This window comes from Lissotriton vulgaris, chromosome 1_1, assembly GCF_964263255.1.
Source record: "Lissotriton vulgaris chromosome 1_1, aLisVul1.2, whole genome shotgun sequence".
Taxonomy (NCBI): domain Eukaryota; kingdom Metazoa; phylum Chordata; class Amphibia; order Caudata; family Salamandridae; genus Lissotriton; species Lissotriton vulgaris.
The window spans coordinates 1,809,140,993-1,809,159,634 of record NC_141685.1 but is presented as its reverse complement, the minus strand read 5'-3'; the positions used below and the strand labels follow the sequence as shown (position 1 = coordinate 1,809,159,634).

Sequence of the window (18,642 nt, the reverse complement as noted above, 5' to 3'; positions counted from 1 at the left end):
AGATTGTGGCATGTACGAGTGTGCCTACCTACAGAAGGTAGGTGAATATCCACAAATTCTGGGTATATTCATATAGATTTTGTAGGTGTTTTCCATTCTGTAAACACACACAAAATTATGCCAGCGAAAGCAGAAGTCAATGCTTTCACAGAAGGGATCGATGGAAGACCTCTATATTAAATGGAGCTTTAGGAAGGAATTCCGCCAGTCGAGAAAATATTATCCACACTGAGAAATAAATAAAAGAAAAAGTGCAATCTGCATCCACTTTACAGATGTGGAGTTTTCCACAATGTGGAAATTACGCACGTGCAAATTCTACACATCTGAGTACTCTTGGAAAACTGTCAATGGTGAAGATGTTCCTGAGTACTCCGGCAAGTACTCCCGCAAGTCTTTGTGAAACCCATCAAAGTCAGAAATTTGTTCTAAAAATATGAGAAGTCCAACATGATGATCTCTAACCCAACCCTCCCACAACACTCATCCCAAGCAATAGGAACAATCAAAATAGCTAAACATTAAATAACCACTGTTTAACATTGTATCGAAAGTCATTTTCTCCTAACTGTGCTGGATTTTTAGGAGTATCCATTTTACATAATTCACAATATTTTGGGGAAAGGCAACTATGTTCTATCAGCTGTTATCCGTGGCAAATTTGTGTTTTTCTCTTTTGCATGTCAATCAAAATATAACATCCAGTGATAAATGGCAGAATGCACAAAACTCTTCCACCTCTTCCCGTGTAACACAATGCAGATTGCGTCCTTAGCATCCTGTAGCTAAGGAGCCTTATATGTACTTACGGTCAACTTGGAGCTGGGCGGCTGATTGTCCTCCTGTGGTCATTACAGAGTATGTTGCTGAGTCTCCTCTGTTTGCCTCGTCGATGATCAGGATATGTCTTTTGCCGTCGACTTTCAGTCGATATCGTGACCTTGGCTCGTTCGTAAGCTCCACCCCATTCTTAAACCTGTAATAGAATAATGAATTGGTCATTAATTTTTCCATTAGACAAAGTGAACACATTTCCCCTATCCTGCCATCTGCTCATACAATTTAACTACAAATAAACACTGTACACCCTACTCCAAAAGTTTCCACTGTAAAAATAAATAAATAAACGGGCCCCTTTTCTTCTGCTTCCACGTTCTTGTGCCTGGTGCAATTTAGTAATGCTAAATCAATGCGATCCAAATTGTGGGGCCAAACTGTGTGTTGCGACAGCGGTCATGAGATATTCTGGTGCAAGTCCTAAGTAGCTTTAAGGGGGTGAACTGCCCAAGGAATGGAGATTGTGAATGTAGAAGTGTAGGATGCAGGCAGGAGAACGGATGAGACAGAAATGATCTTCAGAGAAATATCATTTGAAACCAGTGAGAAGAGTGGGGCTATGCCCAGGATATCAGAGGCTTTCAATGCATCCTTTTGGGTGCGAGGTTGTGGTATGTGTAATTGTTTGGGATGTATGGCATGATAATATTTGTTCAATGATAAAACATCAACTTCACACAAAGTCCATTTTTGTGAAGTCAATTTTTATCAGTCAGTCTTTTCCACATGTATACCAATTGTTTTTTTAACTAAGTGCCCTTCATGACTACAGAAGTCACCAGGGTTATATATTCTGATATTTGTGTTGGATCTTCAATTTATAAAGACTCATGACTGGAGAAGGGCTTGCATTTTAGATGAACATCATATATTGTATTTTCTGATCAAAATATTTATATAACCTTCCATCTCTCTATTGCAGTGAAACTTATTTCAAAATGTCCTATTGCCAGTGGTGGTTGCCACAACAGGAATGTGGAGGACCGGGGGACAAGGAAGAGAAAATAATTGTTTTTATCGTACCGTTTACAGCAGCCTCTGATGCTGATGGCCGCCTCAGAGCTCTCCCAGCAGTCTCTGGGAAGGCGGAGGCTGCTCATCCAATCCTAGCGCTGCTCTCCTGCTGTGAAAGCAGCAACAGGATTGGCCTGAGCGGCCTGCTCTGCCACTCAGTAGACTGCTGTGTAGACTTCGTGTTTTCTCCAACCAGGCTGTCAACACATCTGGGTTGGAGAAATAGAAGTGCACATGTATATTTGGCTGGCTTAGGATGGGCAGCCAAACATACATGTACACTTCAGAGTGCCCAATACCTACCTATCATGGCATGGCCCTGCCCAACCCCTGCAGGTATGTCAGAGTCAGTCACAGAAAAATAAAATGATATTGTTTCATCATCATTTTATTTTTCTGTTACTATGATCAGTGGGGTGACACTCCTCTGCCAATACGGAGGAGCCGCCCCTGGTCTGGGCATACCCATACAACTTGGTGCGACTATAGCAACACAAAAAGATGGACAGAATGCTGAACAAAGTCAAACATTCACCCCCCAGTACAGAGATCTGGGCCTAAATCCATCGTTTTTTTGCTCACCAAGCCATTCAAGTTTGGACCCAACTAAATGCAAATCAGTCAGGGCCCTGCTCCCCACGGGAACAGTACAACCTGAACTGCCAGGCCGGCCAGGTCTACACTGGACCGGAAACAAGCATCCTGGGACAAGTTATGGTGTATAACCCCTCATCAATCAGGCTAGCTTGAATCCCATGGCACAGTGAGCACGGGGCCCATGTTTGGGCATACCTTTCCCAGTTGAGGAAACTATAGCAACACAAAACAAAAAGATGATGGACAGAATGCTGATCATTGTCAAACATTTACCCATATTACAGAGATCTGGGCCTAAATCCATCATATTTTTTCTAAGTTTCTGAGTTAGCCTGGTAATTATGACTGTGACACCTCAATGTCTCATATAGAGACCCACCCAGAACTAGTGCAAGTGAGACACCCAGTGGACTCGTCCTGAGCCTCAAAATATGACTTTCAGAGGACTGTGCTTAGGAGTGAGACATCCTGAAAACAAATGTACCTGAGCCACCCAGGACTGCTTCCAAAGCACGCTGGTGCCTGGGCTTGAGATACCGCAAGACTCATAATGGGGCAACCATAAAGACTGTACCTGAGCGTCGTGGCATTTGTGACTGAGATGCCCTGAGGACTCAGACTAAGTCAGGAGATGCCTGCAGGTCTTTTTCTACACGGAGACATCCGAAGGAGATATCAAGAACTGTTTCAAAGACACTATGACAATTGTGCCTGAGGCATCCTGATGACGAAGAAGGAGGCACCCGTAGAATCTGTCTTTGTGTCTGAGACACGCTGAGGGCTGTGTCTAATGCCCTGAAGCAAGACATCCAACTGATGACTGGGCCTGGGACACCAAGCAGTGTTTCCAAGACAACTTGGTGACTTTGGGACACCCCTAGTACTCAGATTAAAGCAGAAGTTTAGACTACTTGACTGGCCTGCCCTAACACTAATAGCATAATAAAAAACCTCTCACACACATTACACGCAGAATTACATTTTCGAAAATGCATATAATAGTTTGAACAACAAGACTATTTCTATTGAGCAGGTTTTGGTGACTTTACATTTTGACGAAGAACTTCCGTTTTAAGACATTTTTCATTTGGGCAAACATATAAACATACTTCTGAGGAATCATGTAACACCCATGACTAAACTGTTTGGTCCAATTAGAACTTCCACTAACCGATGGACAACACGCTAAATATAACACTAGGCCTCTCACTGAACATTTCCACATGCACTGCAACTAGTCGTGTCTTGATTCTGGGAGAGGTGTTTTGATACTGCTGTGGCGTTCTACCTGGTATGTGTATCTGGTCTAAGGGAAGGATCTCGTTCAGAAGCACACTCTCTCAGCCTGGAAGCAGTAGGCTGATGAATAAACTCGCATGCATCTTGGACACAAAGGGAACACTTCACAAGGCACCCTGGGAACACATCCCAGGACGCCTGGGACACATATAACAATACATCTGGGACACCTAGGGAACAGGACATCTGGTAAACTACTCCCAGGGCACCTACAACACCTGGTGAGCACATCAGGGAGCACCTCACAGGACACCCAGGGAGAACCTCACAGGACACCATGGCGAACACCCCTCAGCCTAGGCACCTACTGGGCACATCAATCAGGGCTCCTGGGCACCCGGTGAGCACCTGGTGATCACCTCAGCAGACCCCCAGGGAACACCTCACAGGAAACTAGTGGAATAGCTGATGGGGCACCTCATGAACCGCTCACAGGACACCTGGGGAAGACCTCACAGAGCACCTGGAGAACCTCAGACATTTGGGGAATAGAGGGAGCACACAGGACACCTGGATGACACCTCATAGAGCATCTGGGGCATGCTGGGAACACTTTAGGGACACCCAGGAAAAACCTCACAAGGCACCAAGAGAATTTCTTACATGGCACCTAGAGAACATCTTACAGGGCACCTGAGACATCCTGGAAAAGCCAAACAAGACACCTGTTTAACAACTCACCAGGGAAGACCTAGCATGCATCTGGTACACCCTGGGAACAATTCACAGGTGCTTGGGACATCCGGGGAATAGCTCATAGGCTAGGAGACCACCTCTGAGAACATAAGAGGGGCGCCTCACAGGGCATGGGAACACCCATGGGAACGCCTGAAAGGGCAACTGGAGATCACTGGAACAGGAGAGCCCTAGAGACTCAGAAGGAGAGTTCATGCATGCTCGCAAGGAGTTAAACAACTCATATTGGGTACCAGGGCTACACTGATTAACACTTATACATTTTCATTAAAACCATCTAAATGCTCATGTCTCCAAAGATGGCATTGACTGTAATGGCCTACTGGCCGTCCCTTGTATGTTGCTCACTATACACATCATCTTAACATGTGCCCTCTTCTCTAGGTCTGTTCACCCCCTCCATCATATACACTCTTTTCCTTTCATATACAGACCTCTCTCTCTCACCCTGTACAATACGAGACCCCTTCTTCGTAAACACATCCTTCTCTCTTTGTACTTCAACCCTTCACAGCTGTAACACTTTCCCATTCTCCAGCACTCTGCACTTCTCTTCACATTGCCTTGCTCCAAGCAGCCCCCACCCTCACATGAGGAATGTGTGCCACAGATCTCACCTGGACAGGCAGCCTGCCAGCCTTGGGTTCTCCACAAATATATATATATATTTTTTTCCATGCATAATTTTTTATTAAGCAAGCATATTTCCGAATAGATCCCAATTTTCGAGCTACCAGTGTCTTGTGTAGTGGCTTGCTTTCATCAGTTATGTTGACTGCAGACATTTTCTTTCAGGAGAGATGGTTTGTGCAGAAATGACACATCCACGAGGGAAGAGTGTGCCTCCTCCAGGGGTGGGATGGGACCATGGAGTCTTGCTGAGCCCATCCTAGCTTGTGACGAGTTAGGAAATTAGTGGGATGCAGGGTCCTGTGCATGCTCGCTGATTGAGAAACAGGCTTGGAAAACTCAGGGCTTAAACTTAAAGCGCCAAGACTGTTTCCAATCAGCGAAGCTGTGCTGCGCCATTGAGAGCAGTGGCCTTACAATGTTGCAAGTCAGAGAGGCCAAGGGCTGATACCAGATGAGCCCTGTAAAACCTGCGAGGGCAGGCACAGGTGCACTAGTGCGTGTGTCTTTCTAAAGTGCCTGATTCTGCCTGACCCTCGAGCAGAACCAGGTTCAGAGATTCTAAATGTACAATAAATGTAAATATGTAAAAAAAAAAAAGGGAATAATTGAGGTCGGGCCTCAACACTCTAATAAAGGAACCGCCCCTGCTTACTCTGCCCAGGGAAGGCATTCCATGGGCGTTGTGTGAGTGTTCTCATGCAACTCCTATGATTTTTGACGTAGCCCTAGATTTACCATAACTGGTAAACCTGGGAATGCGCCAAAAAGATAGGCCTTCCCAGGAGAGGCGTAACAAGGAGAAATATCTTTATTTCTGCTTCTAACTTACTCTTCTATGTGTGCTGCATTCTTGTACAAGGGTGCCTGCATTGGCGCCAGTGCTTAATTTGTAATAAAAGAAGTGCCAGGGCTGTTGTCAGGAAGCTACTGTAGCTTGCACCACACATTGCTCCTGCCATGCTAACAATGATAGTAACAACACAACTACTAACCATTACACTCCTACGAGTGTGACCATTTGGTCTATTTCACGCCCCCAAAGCTATAAGAATGGCTTGGGAGGCAGGTAATAGTAATTTTTAATGTATTTTAAATAAATAATTAACTATTGTTGTGGTCATCTCTAAATGAGCCACACAGCGCAACCTTGTGGCAGACTTTCACAAATGACGGTGTTGACAATTAAGTGCCCGTGCCAAGCACCAGAAAGCACTGGCTCAAATGAAGCACTTCTTGGCACTAGGCTGCCAAAAGGGTGGTAGCGCAGAAGAAAAGGCAGGAATATGGCACATTCATGCCATTTCCCTGTAGGCAGTTCAGCACAGCACAGCAAGGTTACTTGCTGCGCTGCACGGTGTGACATTTTCATAAATAGGCCCCTGAATATCTGAGACCCAGAGAAAAGAACTTGCAGAACGCATACATCACAACTTCATCACGGTAGGAAAAGTGTAGAGAGAAATAAAAGAGTATGCTGTGGGTTCACAGAGTCTATTATTAAAGGTGACACTTTTCAGAAGAATAGATTTGCATTTCAGTGAGTTGGTGTCTGTATGTGTGTTGCCTCTGTATGTATGGATGTTCACAGGTGTAGTGGTATATATGTGTATGTGTGCACACATATGTGATCTATGTGAATGTGTGTATCAATGCTGTGTGTTTTTGTGTCCATTATATATACAGAATTACCTGTATTCATCAATGGCGGCATTTATATCCATGAACCAAGGTTTGTGTGCGCTGTCCAGTGAAACGACTGGCACAAGTGGGATCATCTTTGGATTAAGGATATTATCCAGCAGTGGCACAGCTCTATTAGTAATTGCTTACCACTTCACATTGGCTTCTTCTTCTGACACTTCACACTCCATCTCCACCCTGTCGCCACAGTAGGCGCTGACGTTCTCCAGTTCTTTCGTCACCAGGACTGGGGGCTCTACAATCAAAGATGCATCAATTGAAAGCTACAGTACAGACACTTTACCTGAATGCTCAATCTAGTCAGTCACACTAGAGTTCAAATGTGAACGATGGTTTCCATTTGTAAAGGTCTTTGCTTTTGTCACAGGAGGGTATAAGCCACAAGGAAGTCAAGACATTGATTTTCTGCTTTTAGTTTTAGGCACTGACCTGCACACCTCAGCAAACAATGAAAACAACAAAGCGCTAGCCTAGAAAATCTATTTAAAATGGCAAATGTGCTATCTAGAATTTAGCACGCTGTGAACAAATTCTAAATTTGCAGCACGCTCGACAAGGTATTTCAATTTCGATTTCTGAGGCATAAAACCATGCACAGTTGTTTTAGTTATACAAGATATTCCCCTTTTGGGTGAAATAGTAAAGAGATTCTCATTTGGGTGGGTTAAAAAATCTATGAAACTGAGTGGGAGATTAAAAGCATTCCCATTTGCGCGGTTCTTAATAGGTATTCGCTTCTGGGTGGAATATAAAGGGCATTGTTTTTAGGGTGGTATGTTAAAATGGTTCTCATTTGGGTGATTTATAAAAGGTATGAACCTTTGGGCAGGAAATAAAAAAGTATTTCCTGTTGGGTGGTTTATGAAATGTACTTCCTTTTGGGTGAGATATTAAGGGCACTCCCATTTGGGTGATTATTCACATGTGTTGTTGTCAAATATGAAATAGTTATCGCTTGAGGTAAGCACCGTGTTAGACTTTTCTGTAAGGGCTGGTCATGATTGAAGACTCTTTAGTTTTGGGTCTTTAACGAACACAAAAATGTGCCCTCACATGCTATTTTGGGCTGATTATTCTTCGAATCATTACATTTCTTTGTGTTTATGTGTCAGTCTTTATCTGATAGTGCACTTATCTCAGTGTTCCCTATCCATTGGTGCCTCCCTGTGGATATTGCCTTTAATCACCAGCGTTTCATTTATTTTGGCTAGGCACTGATATTTCACCCACTATTTCCACCCCTTTTGTCGGTGATACAGGTAGTTGTGATTAGGTTTGTTTTAGTTGTCTTCATTTACGGAGTTGAAGGAATTGGTGCTGGAACTAGGGTCTCAAGAGGAAAACATCTGAGTAGCATTACTTCATCTGAGCAGCTTAGTCCACACTAGCTGAAAAAATCCTGAGCAAAGGTCTGGAAGAGCTAATGAAAAATTTGAGAACATCCATATAATCCATGTAATGTGCCTCCCAGAACACAGCCAACTAATGGGCGTGGGTTTGTCAATAACCCAAGCAGAACAAAACCAGCTTCAATTCTAGATGTACTCAGGCAACACTCAGAGAAGGAATTGGTCAGGCAAGTGCCCATCCAGACGGATTATTTTTAAGTCAAGGAACACCTCCTGTGTATGAAAGGTTCCAACATCGAACATATCTTGATTCCTGAAGCAAAATCCGTACCATTTGTGAGACACAACACCCTAGAAATACCCACTATTGACACAAAAATGAAAAACAATTTTGGTGTCATTTCTTTAGACTGCTGCAATGAACCTCAAATCAAAAAGCTGTCTAATTAGGTCACTATCATAGGATCATAATAGAGTGGAAAGCAAAGGACAAAGTTGCCTCCTCGTATCTTACTCTTTCAAATCCTATTTCCCCAGCCCTTTCCTCTGGCTAACAATTCAGTCCCACTGTTGCTAGAACCATTGCATAGAAGCGTAACCATCCATGGAGGTCCCACATGTAGGCCAATCAGGCGATCGCTTTGGGTCAAATTTATGAAGCTTCTAAGGTGTTAGCTCTAGTGTAATACTCAGAAAAGTATCATCTCAATTATGGTTATACAGTCTGTGAGGAGAGTTTGCTTTTTTCCAATCTTTTTTGGAAATGTGTTACACTGCATGCACCTCCCACCTTTTCTTAAACCGTCCTGCTAATCTCAAGAGAAGTGACTTCATGGACATATGCAGTATAGTGACACACCAGAAAGATCCACGTAGTCTAAGAGCCACTGCCATAAGGAGGGAAAGTACAACTTAGCCAGAGCCATACATAAATGTCTGAAGATCATTATAATTTTCATGTATGTCATAAATTGTATACAATTGATTATGCATTCACCCCAAACTGACTCAGATGAAAGGAAGAATCTGCTCACAAATATGTTTAGTGCACAGTAGTATATGATCCCCGGGCCAATGCCACATGCGCGGCTAAGGTCCTTTTTTAGACTACTAAAATGTAATCTATCAACCCCATCCTAAAAAAAATGCGCAAATTACAGCATCTCGTTGGGTCTGACCTTGAAAAGGTGCACTCCAATAGTCTTCACTGACTTCACATCGAACAGTAAACAAATTCAAAGTCTTCAGCACCGTGTATGACCGATAGGAGCATCGGCCTTTTAGAGCATAGGCCCTGACTACCAGTAGAAACTGTCCCAAAGCTTTCCAAATGGGGCTTTCCAAACAGGGAATGTTCCATTACAAAGCCTCCTCAAAGAGCTGGCACCAATGATATTAAATGCAATAAATCAAAGTATGAGAACGGAACTTACCCACATACTCATCAAAAATGTCCTGGAAAACACATGTACAGATAGGCATTTAACTAAGAGGGATTGGCAGAGGACCTGACCCCAGCCATTACCTCGGCAGGAAAACACCTCGACTCCTTCATTGATGAAGCTGAGTAAACTATCCCTTCCACACCTTGATACTTATACACTTCAGTCACAACCCGTCTCAAATTAATTCCCACGTATTATTAAGAGGAGTATTAGGGAAGCTACCCCTATGTCCTAGCTGAAACCAGGACTGCAATAAAGCGCACTGCTATAACGAAGGCGAGCAGTGCTTTCATCAAAGAAGGGGGAACTGGACCTTAGCTGCCTCCCTCCTGTGAAAGAAACCTTAGCACCTCATGGCCCCCTTTAAATATCTATGTCGCAACTCTAACCTTTGAGCACACTGTGAGAAGCCCTTCTAACGATGAAATGTATATTAACCAGGTTGTCTTACTAACACAAAGACCATCATATAAGAACCATGTACTCAAGCACCTTGACATGACCATAATGTGGAAAGTCATGGCTATCTAGAGAGCCAAAATAAATACATAAATAAATGACATACTTCCAGAATCTTTTCCTGAATCTTCAGATCTATATACTACCTCATCAATGAAATGGCAAATATTTTTTTTTAGATAAAAGGTTATAACTCCTGAGTATACCAAAGATATGGCTCACATTGCTCAGCAGCATTATTGTGGTGCCACATCTGATTCAGTACCCAGTGCTAGGTCTGGCAAGACCCATCATCACTGGATGAAAACGCTAGAGGCCGATGAAGGGCTTGCTGTGGTGTTGCAGATTCTTCAATAGGTGTGCTAGAGTCCTAAGGAGAATGTGGGCTGACATCCTCATCACCATGACATGCATCAATAACAGGTGTTTCTTAGGAGACAGGGTGCAAGATTTAAATTGTTCTGCTGTGACAGCAAGGATGGTAGCATACCTCTCACAAAAAGCTCTGTGGAGCACTGTTCATCACCCGCCTTCACCTGGTATGCGGCATCATCTGCCAGAGAGCAGTTATTGATGAATAAGATTCTTTCGTTTCCTTTGTGTTCAAAGATATACCTGTTCACATCAAAAGAGAAGATTTTAGAGTTAGTACAATACTGTAGAGTTTGGTTTTCCACGCAGTGAGATTGTTTATTTTAGTAATTTTAACATGATTCTTAAGTCATATGTAGTAAAACTGACTGCGCCATCTAGGCTATGTTTGTGCATTTATCTTTTAACCGCATATTAAATCATTTTAGTCAGATACACAAATATTCTGACTCTACATTTAAGTGGAAGAGTGTGCCTATGTGAAATTCACATGTCTGTGCTCTTTGACCATTTAGGGACACGTTGGTGCATTGAGTTGCCTCTCCCCCATTCCCTATGTCAGTCTTCCTACTGCCAACTCCTTCCTCGAGTTCCATTGGGCCTGCAGCACAGGTCATGGTAGGCACTCAGGAAATAACAGAAGGCAGTAGACCATGATAGCGTGGCATGCAGGGCTCCAGCCAGCCTGTGCACGTGGAAGACAACCCTCCATTCTAACTCACAGTTGCTGTGTCACTGGTGAGAGTGTCATGGAGTGCTGTTGTGATGTTCCTATAGCTCAACGGAAGGTCTCTATACAAGGTGTGCTTGGATAGATTTAGGTGCCTTCGACTGGTGTTCGGGCTGTCTGTGCACAAGTCTACTGACATGTCATCACCAGCAAGACACAGTTGAAGAGTGCTGTTGAGCAGGGGGCCGGCCTTACTTTAGGAACTCTCTTTGGCATCGTACCAGAAATCTTTGTCAAAATATTGTCTGACATAAATATCATGTCCTAAATATAGTTTACATAAACATTTTCCCATTAGAGCTAATCATAAAAAATTTACACCCATTTCCATGATATCTTTATAATGATATTTAAAATGCAATATTTAGGTCAGATGGTGTATCTGACACTAGTAATCTGACATACACCCCTTTATTACATCTCCACACTGCAACACCAGTGGGGAAGGGAAGTTAAGAACGATAAGGAGAAACGGGGTAGTCAGAATGAATAGTCCCTCTCTAACCAGGTTTGGCAGTACAGGACACCTACAACTTCAACCCCTTTTCTCTTAGCCCACCGTGGGTAGGAAAGGAGTGACAATGAGGGGCCAGGGGCAACCGGGATGTTGGAAGGTGGAGTAGAGGAGTATTACCTAGATCTGGTGGATTCCTCATCCATATATCCTATTGAATTTCCTTGTTGAAAAACTATACCACTCCATTCGTAAAAGCCTCTGCCAACTAAACCGAAAACCCCAAGAAAAAAGAGCATTATTTGTATGCTTTCCAAAATTGTAGTATCTACCACTGCAATAAATCATAGGAGTACATTACTCTGAGACTGCAACCCCAGTCCACTATGCAGTGGCGGCTGGTGACATTTGAAAGTAGTGGGGCGTAAAAGTTTGAGGTGAGTGCTTGGTGGCGAGTGAGCCTAGTGAGTGAGTCTGACTGCCATAAGGTGGGTTTGCGGGACATTTTGTGGTTTTGTAGCCAAAACATATGGATGGTTTATGGAACAATGTACATACCACTGCACTAAACGTTTCTTACTTAACACACAAGTTCTCCGTCCTGGGACACTACAGCGCCACAGCCCAGCACTGCAGAACACTCTCTACCCTGGGGGCACCACACAGCCCAGCACAACGCTCTCTATCCTGGTAACACCACAGCGCCACAGCCCAGTACAAATCTCTCCATCCTGGGACACAACACCACCACAGCCCGGTGGCGCAATGCTCTCTGTCTGACCTGGTAACACCACAGCATCACAGCCCGGTAAAATTCTCTCCATCCTGGGAAATAACGTCACAGCCCAGCACAATTCTCTCCATCCTGGGGACACCCCAGCTCCACACCCAGCAGAATGTTCTGCATCCTGGGGACACCACATCGTCCCAGCCTAGCATAATGCTCTCCATGCTGGGAACACCACGGAGCCACAGCCCTGCACAATATTCTACATCCCGGAGACCCCGCAGCCCAGCACAATGCTCTGCATCCTGGGGACATCATTAAGCAAGCCAGTTCATGAGAAGTGTTTACTTCGGCATTCTTCGGCAAACAGCCTGTTTTTCAATCCCTGAAGGAAAGTGAAGTAGTTCTAAAGAGGCAATCGTGGCTCCATGACCGGACACTGAGAACAGGATTAAGCATGTTCCAAGCTCATTCAGCGCCCACAGAGAATAAAACTCTATAAATAAATATAAAAAACTTACCTTGGCAATGGCTTCCCGAGTTCCCGCTCTGAAGAGTCTTGAGTCCCGAGACTGCTCCCGCCATCCTGAAATTCGAATGCCTCCGCTCTCGTCACGGAAGGCTGCAGGCAGCCTCCCTCCCCTCCATGGCAGCCGGCGCTGATTGGTTCGGCCGGCTGCCCTAAAAACGTCATTCCACTTAGTCTGCATCCTGCAGAACAGAAAGTGGGAGGAGGCTTGGGGGAGCGGCTTGCCCTCTGTTGCTAATACTGTCTGTTTGGACTGCCTCTCAGGCTGTCCAAACAGTCCGTATTAACAACATTGGGCAAGCCACTCCCCCAAGCCACTCCCCCCTTCCCTGAGACTCGAGTCGAGTTTGTAACCAGGAAGGAAGTTCTGTTCTGCTGACTGTAGTGTTTTCTCGCCGTGCGAGAAGGGCAGGCAGAAACAAATGGTAGTTATAAATAAATAACTACCATTTGTTTCTGCCTTCTTCTCGCACGGCGAGAAAACAGGGGGGGCGGCGCCCAAACGCCCCAATGGGGAAACCGCCACTGCCACTATGATTTACCAGTTGCTTATTCAGAAAGATCCCTAAACGTCAGATAGTTTTACATTGCTACCCTCAAGAGTATTCATGCTGCGGAAATTTTTTAGGGGCCAATTTAGAGTCTGGTGGATGGAGTTCACTCCACATGGAAGGATAACCTCCGCCATCCATAGGGATATCCGCCCAGCAAGTGTAGAGATGTACGGCCCATGACCCCACAGACATCTCTCTATAGTGACAGGACCCACCGTCTTGGGCATCTGGAGCCCCACATGGCCCGCCACTCCGGCTTTTTGGTTTTATATATATATATGTAAAAGCCAGAGTGGGGGAGGAGCTACGACACCAACCAAGATGGCCGCATAGTCTCCCGGCTCCGCTGACCCCCGTCCTTCGCTCGCCAATCCTGTCGAATATCCTGATATCCTGCCCCGGATTCGTGTGGGTGAACTAGTCGGCACCCCGATGGTGTGCTCACAGAATTTTTCTGATGTTCTGGGGTGAAGTAACATCGAAAATGTTTTGAGGCCTAACCCAGACTGGAAGCCGGTGCCTCGATTGCTGGTCTTCCCGGGTCCAAAGTGAACAACAACGGACTGCTGAGGGTGGTTGGGTCCGGTCCCTTTAACTTTTGAAAATTTCTCTGGACTATTTTGCAACCATCTGCTGCCTGGAGCTGTACTTGAGGTGAGGCAACGGGTGGCGCGCGGTGCTGCATCGCGGGGGGCCCGGCCCGGAGGCCCGGCAATAGCACCGCTGGTGCCCCGGGGTAGAGGTCCCGCCTCGCGTTGTTGCGCGCTGCTGGCCCGTCCCTCACGGCTTGTTTCTGCTTCGGCGTATCCTGCCCCGGAGAGGGTGCCTCTCCGTGGGGATCGTTATGCCTGCGGCCGTATGGAACCTGGCGGAACAGACTCAATGTGGCCCTTCCTTGCGGATGGTAATGGCGGAACTTGCGGCGCTTCACGCAATGGTGAGGGCCCAGGCCAAACATTGGCCGACGGCAGCGGATGGGATCATAGGACCGGGAGCAGGCCCTGACTTGCTCTCTGAGACCCGGCAGCCGACTTGCTCCCTGGTGGAAGCCCTACAGGCGCGTTTGGACCCGGTGCTGGAAGCTGTGCCTGCCCCCGAAGAAATGATACTCATCGCGTGTGCTGAGATTGGTGACTCTTCTACGTTCTCGGAAACATCGGTCCTACAGTTATCGGAGCATTTCACTGCTTCCCCCATCCTGGACACTGTTGGCTCACATTTTGATCTGTACCGGAACGAGTCGCACCCCCTCCCCAGTCGGTCTCCCAACATGGCGGATGGATCGATGCTTGGCTTCGGAGACGGGGAGGGACATCGTTGGTGCAAGCAGTGTGCGTTGGGATCTGCTAATCATCTCCCATCTGTCAACTCAAGCTCCGGCTGCTTCTGCGTGAACTTTGTCTTTCCGTGGATGGGGTTTTTCTTATCCGAAGGACTCGGCAACTTTGTTAGATTGCGGTTTGAATTGTTTACGATGGATCTATTGGTAACGGGACTGCCTCATTAACAGACGGATTCCGCGGCGGAGGGTTGGTGGTTCCCCCCCGGGGTATTTTTTGTATTGTGGCCAACTTTATTCGTATTGGCCTAGGGGGGCCCCCTTGGTTAGGGCGGGGGGTAGAGACCGGGAGCGCTTAGACTACTGCCCTCCTCCATTTCCCCGTTAGGCGGGGTTTCCTTTCTTTCTCCTTTTTCTCTGTTTCTTCTATAATTCGGGTTTGGTTCTCGGGCGACAGGCACACTGCTGGGGGGGGGCGTAGTCATCTGCAGGGGTGCAGGGTGGGGGGTTGGGGGAGGGGATTTTTCGTTTTTAATTTGTTTCTATGGCCTCTTTTTTTTTTTTTCTTTCTCTTCTTTTATCTTTCTTTGTCTTTTTCTTTTCTTGGGTCAGTGCAGTGGGTTTCCTTTGGTGTCAATCACTGCTTTTTCATCTGTGCCTCAATTTTCGTGGTGTTTTCTGGGTCTTAGGGCAGGGGACTGCAGGCGCGAATTGACCGTGATATTCCTTCACATCCTGAACCTCCTGCTTCAGCGCCATTGACTTGATCGATTACTGTTTATTGTTGTCACGTTTACTATTCTGCCTGCCATTTTTCGCTGCTGGGAAATTGTTTGGCACCTGATCCTTCCATCCTATATTATAAAATGAAAACCTTTTATATCCTGTTTCCCTAATTGTGCTATTCAGTGGCCAAGAGTATACTAGCATGGAGAATCTGCTCCCCGAGGTGCTGCATGTGATTAAAAATAGCTTTCTGTTACTCTAACTGCTTATGGCCGGCCCCGGGGGTTGTAGGCTCATACTTGTCTTTGGTTGAAATGTCATTAAAGGCTTCTAAAAAAAATAAATAAAAAAAAAAAAAAGCCAGAGTGGTGGGTCACGTCGGGCTCCGGATGCGCAAATAGCGGGATCCTTAATTCACAAGTCAAGTGTATGACGGACATATCTGGATTGTCAAATGCAGATTTCATTACAAAATATGTCCTTACCAGTGCGTTCCAGCCGTGGCCTTGATCATGGCAATGGGTGAAACGCACTGGTGGGGCATACTTTGTGATTAAATCTGCATTTGACAATCCAGGAGTGTTCGTGAAATCCTTCACTTGTAAATTGTGGATCATGAATATATATATTAACCGTGAGCAAGCTACACGTTTGTAGCGAACAGCGTCGGATTTACTTGCAGATATGCTGGAAACAACTGCGAATTAAACTTTGGGAAAAGAAAAAACTTTGTGAGTTCGTACTCATTTCTTCTATCGAGGAGGTGTGTGAAATATATATATATATATATATATATATATATATATATATATATATATATATATATATATATATGAACACCAGAGAGTCGCCCCTCGTGAGAACGCCACACACAGGGGATAACTGCACACAACACCACAGGTAGCGTAGCTTCGTAGCAGGTAGCAGCCCACCAATTGCTCCATACGCGTTTCGAGCTTCACGCTCTTGGTCACTGGCTGGCTAAATAAAGGAGAGGCAGGTATGAAGAACTCATTTTATTTTCCATATTGGTCCCGCCCTGATAGGCGTCTGTGGCATTCTGGGAGTTGCAGTTTTGAATATGCCACACAGACTCGTGCAGTTCACTTCCCTAGTGGGTTCCGCCACCTTCATTTAAAATGTTCAATCCTGTTCGGTGGGGGGCTTGCAGTCCTTTTGCAAAGCTACACAATTCCTTCCCCGTAGTGCAGGCAACCTCCGTTTCCGAAGTGCTCTCGTCTCCGAGCACCTCAGACCTGCTCTGTCAGGCAGTGGGGCTTTCTCGCGGCCTGACCAGCCGCTAAACATGAACACCAAAGAGTCGCCCCTCGTGAGAACGCCACACACGGAGGATAACTGCACACAACACCACAGGTAGCGTAGCTTCGTAGCAGGTATCAGCCCACCAATTGTGCCATACGCATTTCGAGCTTCACGCTCTTGGCCACTGGCTGGCTAAATGAAGGAGAGGCAGGTATGAAGAACTCATTTTATTTTCAATATTGGTCCCGCCCTGATAGGCGTCTGTGGCATTCTGGGAGTTGCAGTTTTGAATATGCCACATAGACTCGTGCAGTTCACTTCCCTAGTGGGTTCCGCCACCTTCATTTAAAATGTTCAATCCTGTTCGGTGGGGGGCTTGCAATCCTTTTGCAAAGCTACACAATTCCTTCCCCTTAGTGCAGGCAACCTCCGTTTCCGAAGTGCTCTCGTCTCCGAGCACCTCAGACCTGCTCTGTCAGGCAGTGGGACTTTCTCGCGGCCGGACCAGCCGCTAAACATGAACACCAAAGAGTCGCCCCTCGTGAGAACGCCACACACGGAGGATAACTGCACACAACACCACAGGTAGCATAGCTTCATAGCAGGTAGCAGCCCACCAATTGTGCCATACGCGTTTCGAGCTTCACGCTCTTGGTCACTGGCTGGCTAAATGACGGAGAGGCAGGTATGAAGAACTCATATTATTTTCAATATTAGTCCCGCCCAAATAGGCGTCTGTGGCATTCTGGGAGTTGCAGTTTTGAATATGCCACATAGACTCGTGCAGTTCACTTCCCTAGTGGGTTCCGCCACCTTCATTTAAAATGTTCAATCCTGTTCGGTGGGGGGCTTGCAGTCCTTTTGCAAAGCGACACAATTCCTTCCCCGTAGTGCGGGCAACCTCCGTTTCCGAAGTGCTCTCGTCTCCGAGCACCTCAGACCTGCTCTGTCAGGCAGTGGGGCTTTCTCGCGGCTGGACCAGCCGATAAACATGAACACCAAAGAGTCGCCCCTCGGGAGAACGCCACACACGGAGGATAACTGCACACAACACCACAGGTAGCGTAGCTTCGTAGCAGGTAGCAGCCCACCAATTGCGCCATACGCGTTTCGAGCTTCACGCTCTTGGTCACTGGCTGGCTAAATGAAGGAGAGGCAGGTATGAAGAACTCATTTTATTTTCAATATTGGTCCCGCCCTGATAGGCGTCTGTGGCATTCTGGGAGTTGCAGTTTTGAATATGCCACATAGACTCGTGCAGTTCACTTCCCTAGTGGGTTCCACCACCTTCATTCAAAATGTTCAATCCTGTTCGGTGGGGGGCTTGCAGTCCTTTTGCAAAGCTACACAATTCCTTCCCCGTAGTGCAGGCAACCTCCGTTTCCGAAGTGCTCTCGTCTCCGAGCACCTCAGACCTGCTCTGTCAGGCAGTGGGGCTTTCTCGCGGCCTGACCAGCCGCTAAACATGAACACCAAAGAGTCGCCCCTCGTGAGAACGCCACACACGGAGGATAACTGCACACAACACCACAGGTAGCGTAGCTTCGTAGCAGGTAGCAGCCCACCAATTGTGCCATACGCATTTCGAGCTTCACGCTCTTGGCCACTGGCTGGCTAAATGAAGGAGAGGCAGGTATGAAGAACTCATTTTATTTTCAATATTGGTCCCGCCCTGATAGGCGTCTGTGGCATTCTGGGAGTTGCAGTTTTGAATATGCCACATAGACTCGTGCAGTTCACTTCCCTAGTGGGTTCCGCCACCTTCATTTAAAATGTTCAATCCTGTTCGGTGGGGGGCTTGCAATCCTTTTGCAAAGCTACACAATTCCTTCCCCTTAGTGCAGGCAACCTCCGTTTCCGAAGTGCTCTCGTCTCCGAGCACCTCAGACCTGCTCTGTCAGGCAGTGGGACTTTCTCGCGGCCGGACCAGCCGCTAAACATGAACACCAAAGAGTCGCCCCTCGTGAGAACGCCACAC

General features: G+C 46.2%; 1 protein-coding gene across 20 annotated transcripts in view; it reads right to left on the bottom strand.

Moving 5' to 3' along the window:
* MYBPC1 (myosin binding protein C1) overlaps nucleotides 1–18,642 on the bottom strand; it is a 339,911-nt gene that overhangs the window by 123,719 nt on the left and 197,550 nt on the right. For all 20 annotated transcript variants that reach the window (XM_086919135.1, XM_086919143.1, XM_086919137.1 and 17 more), the window contains 3 exons: nucleotides 10,521–10,645; nucleotides 6,907–7,012; nucleotides 810–976 (listed from right to left, as the gene is read on the bottom strand). In XM_086919135.1, coding sequence (XP_086775261.1) covers nucleotides 810–976; nucleotides 6,907–7,012; nucleotides 10,521–10,645 — 398 coding nt within the window. The remainder of the gene's footprint in view (nucleotides 1–809; nucleotides 977–6,906; nucleotides 7,013–10,520; nucleotides 10,646–18,642) is intronic.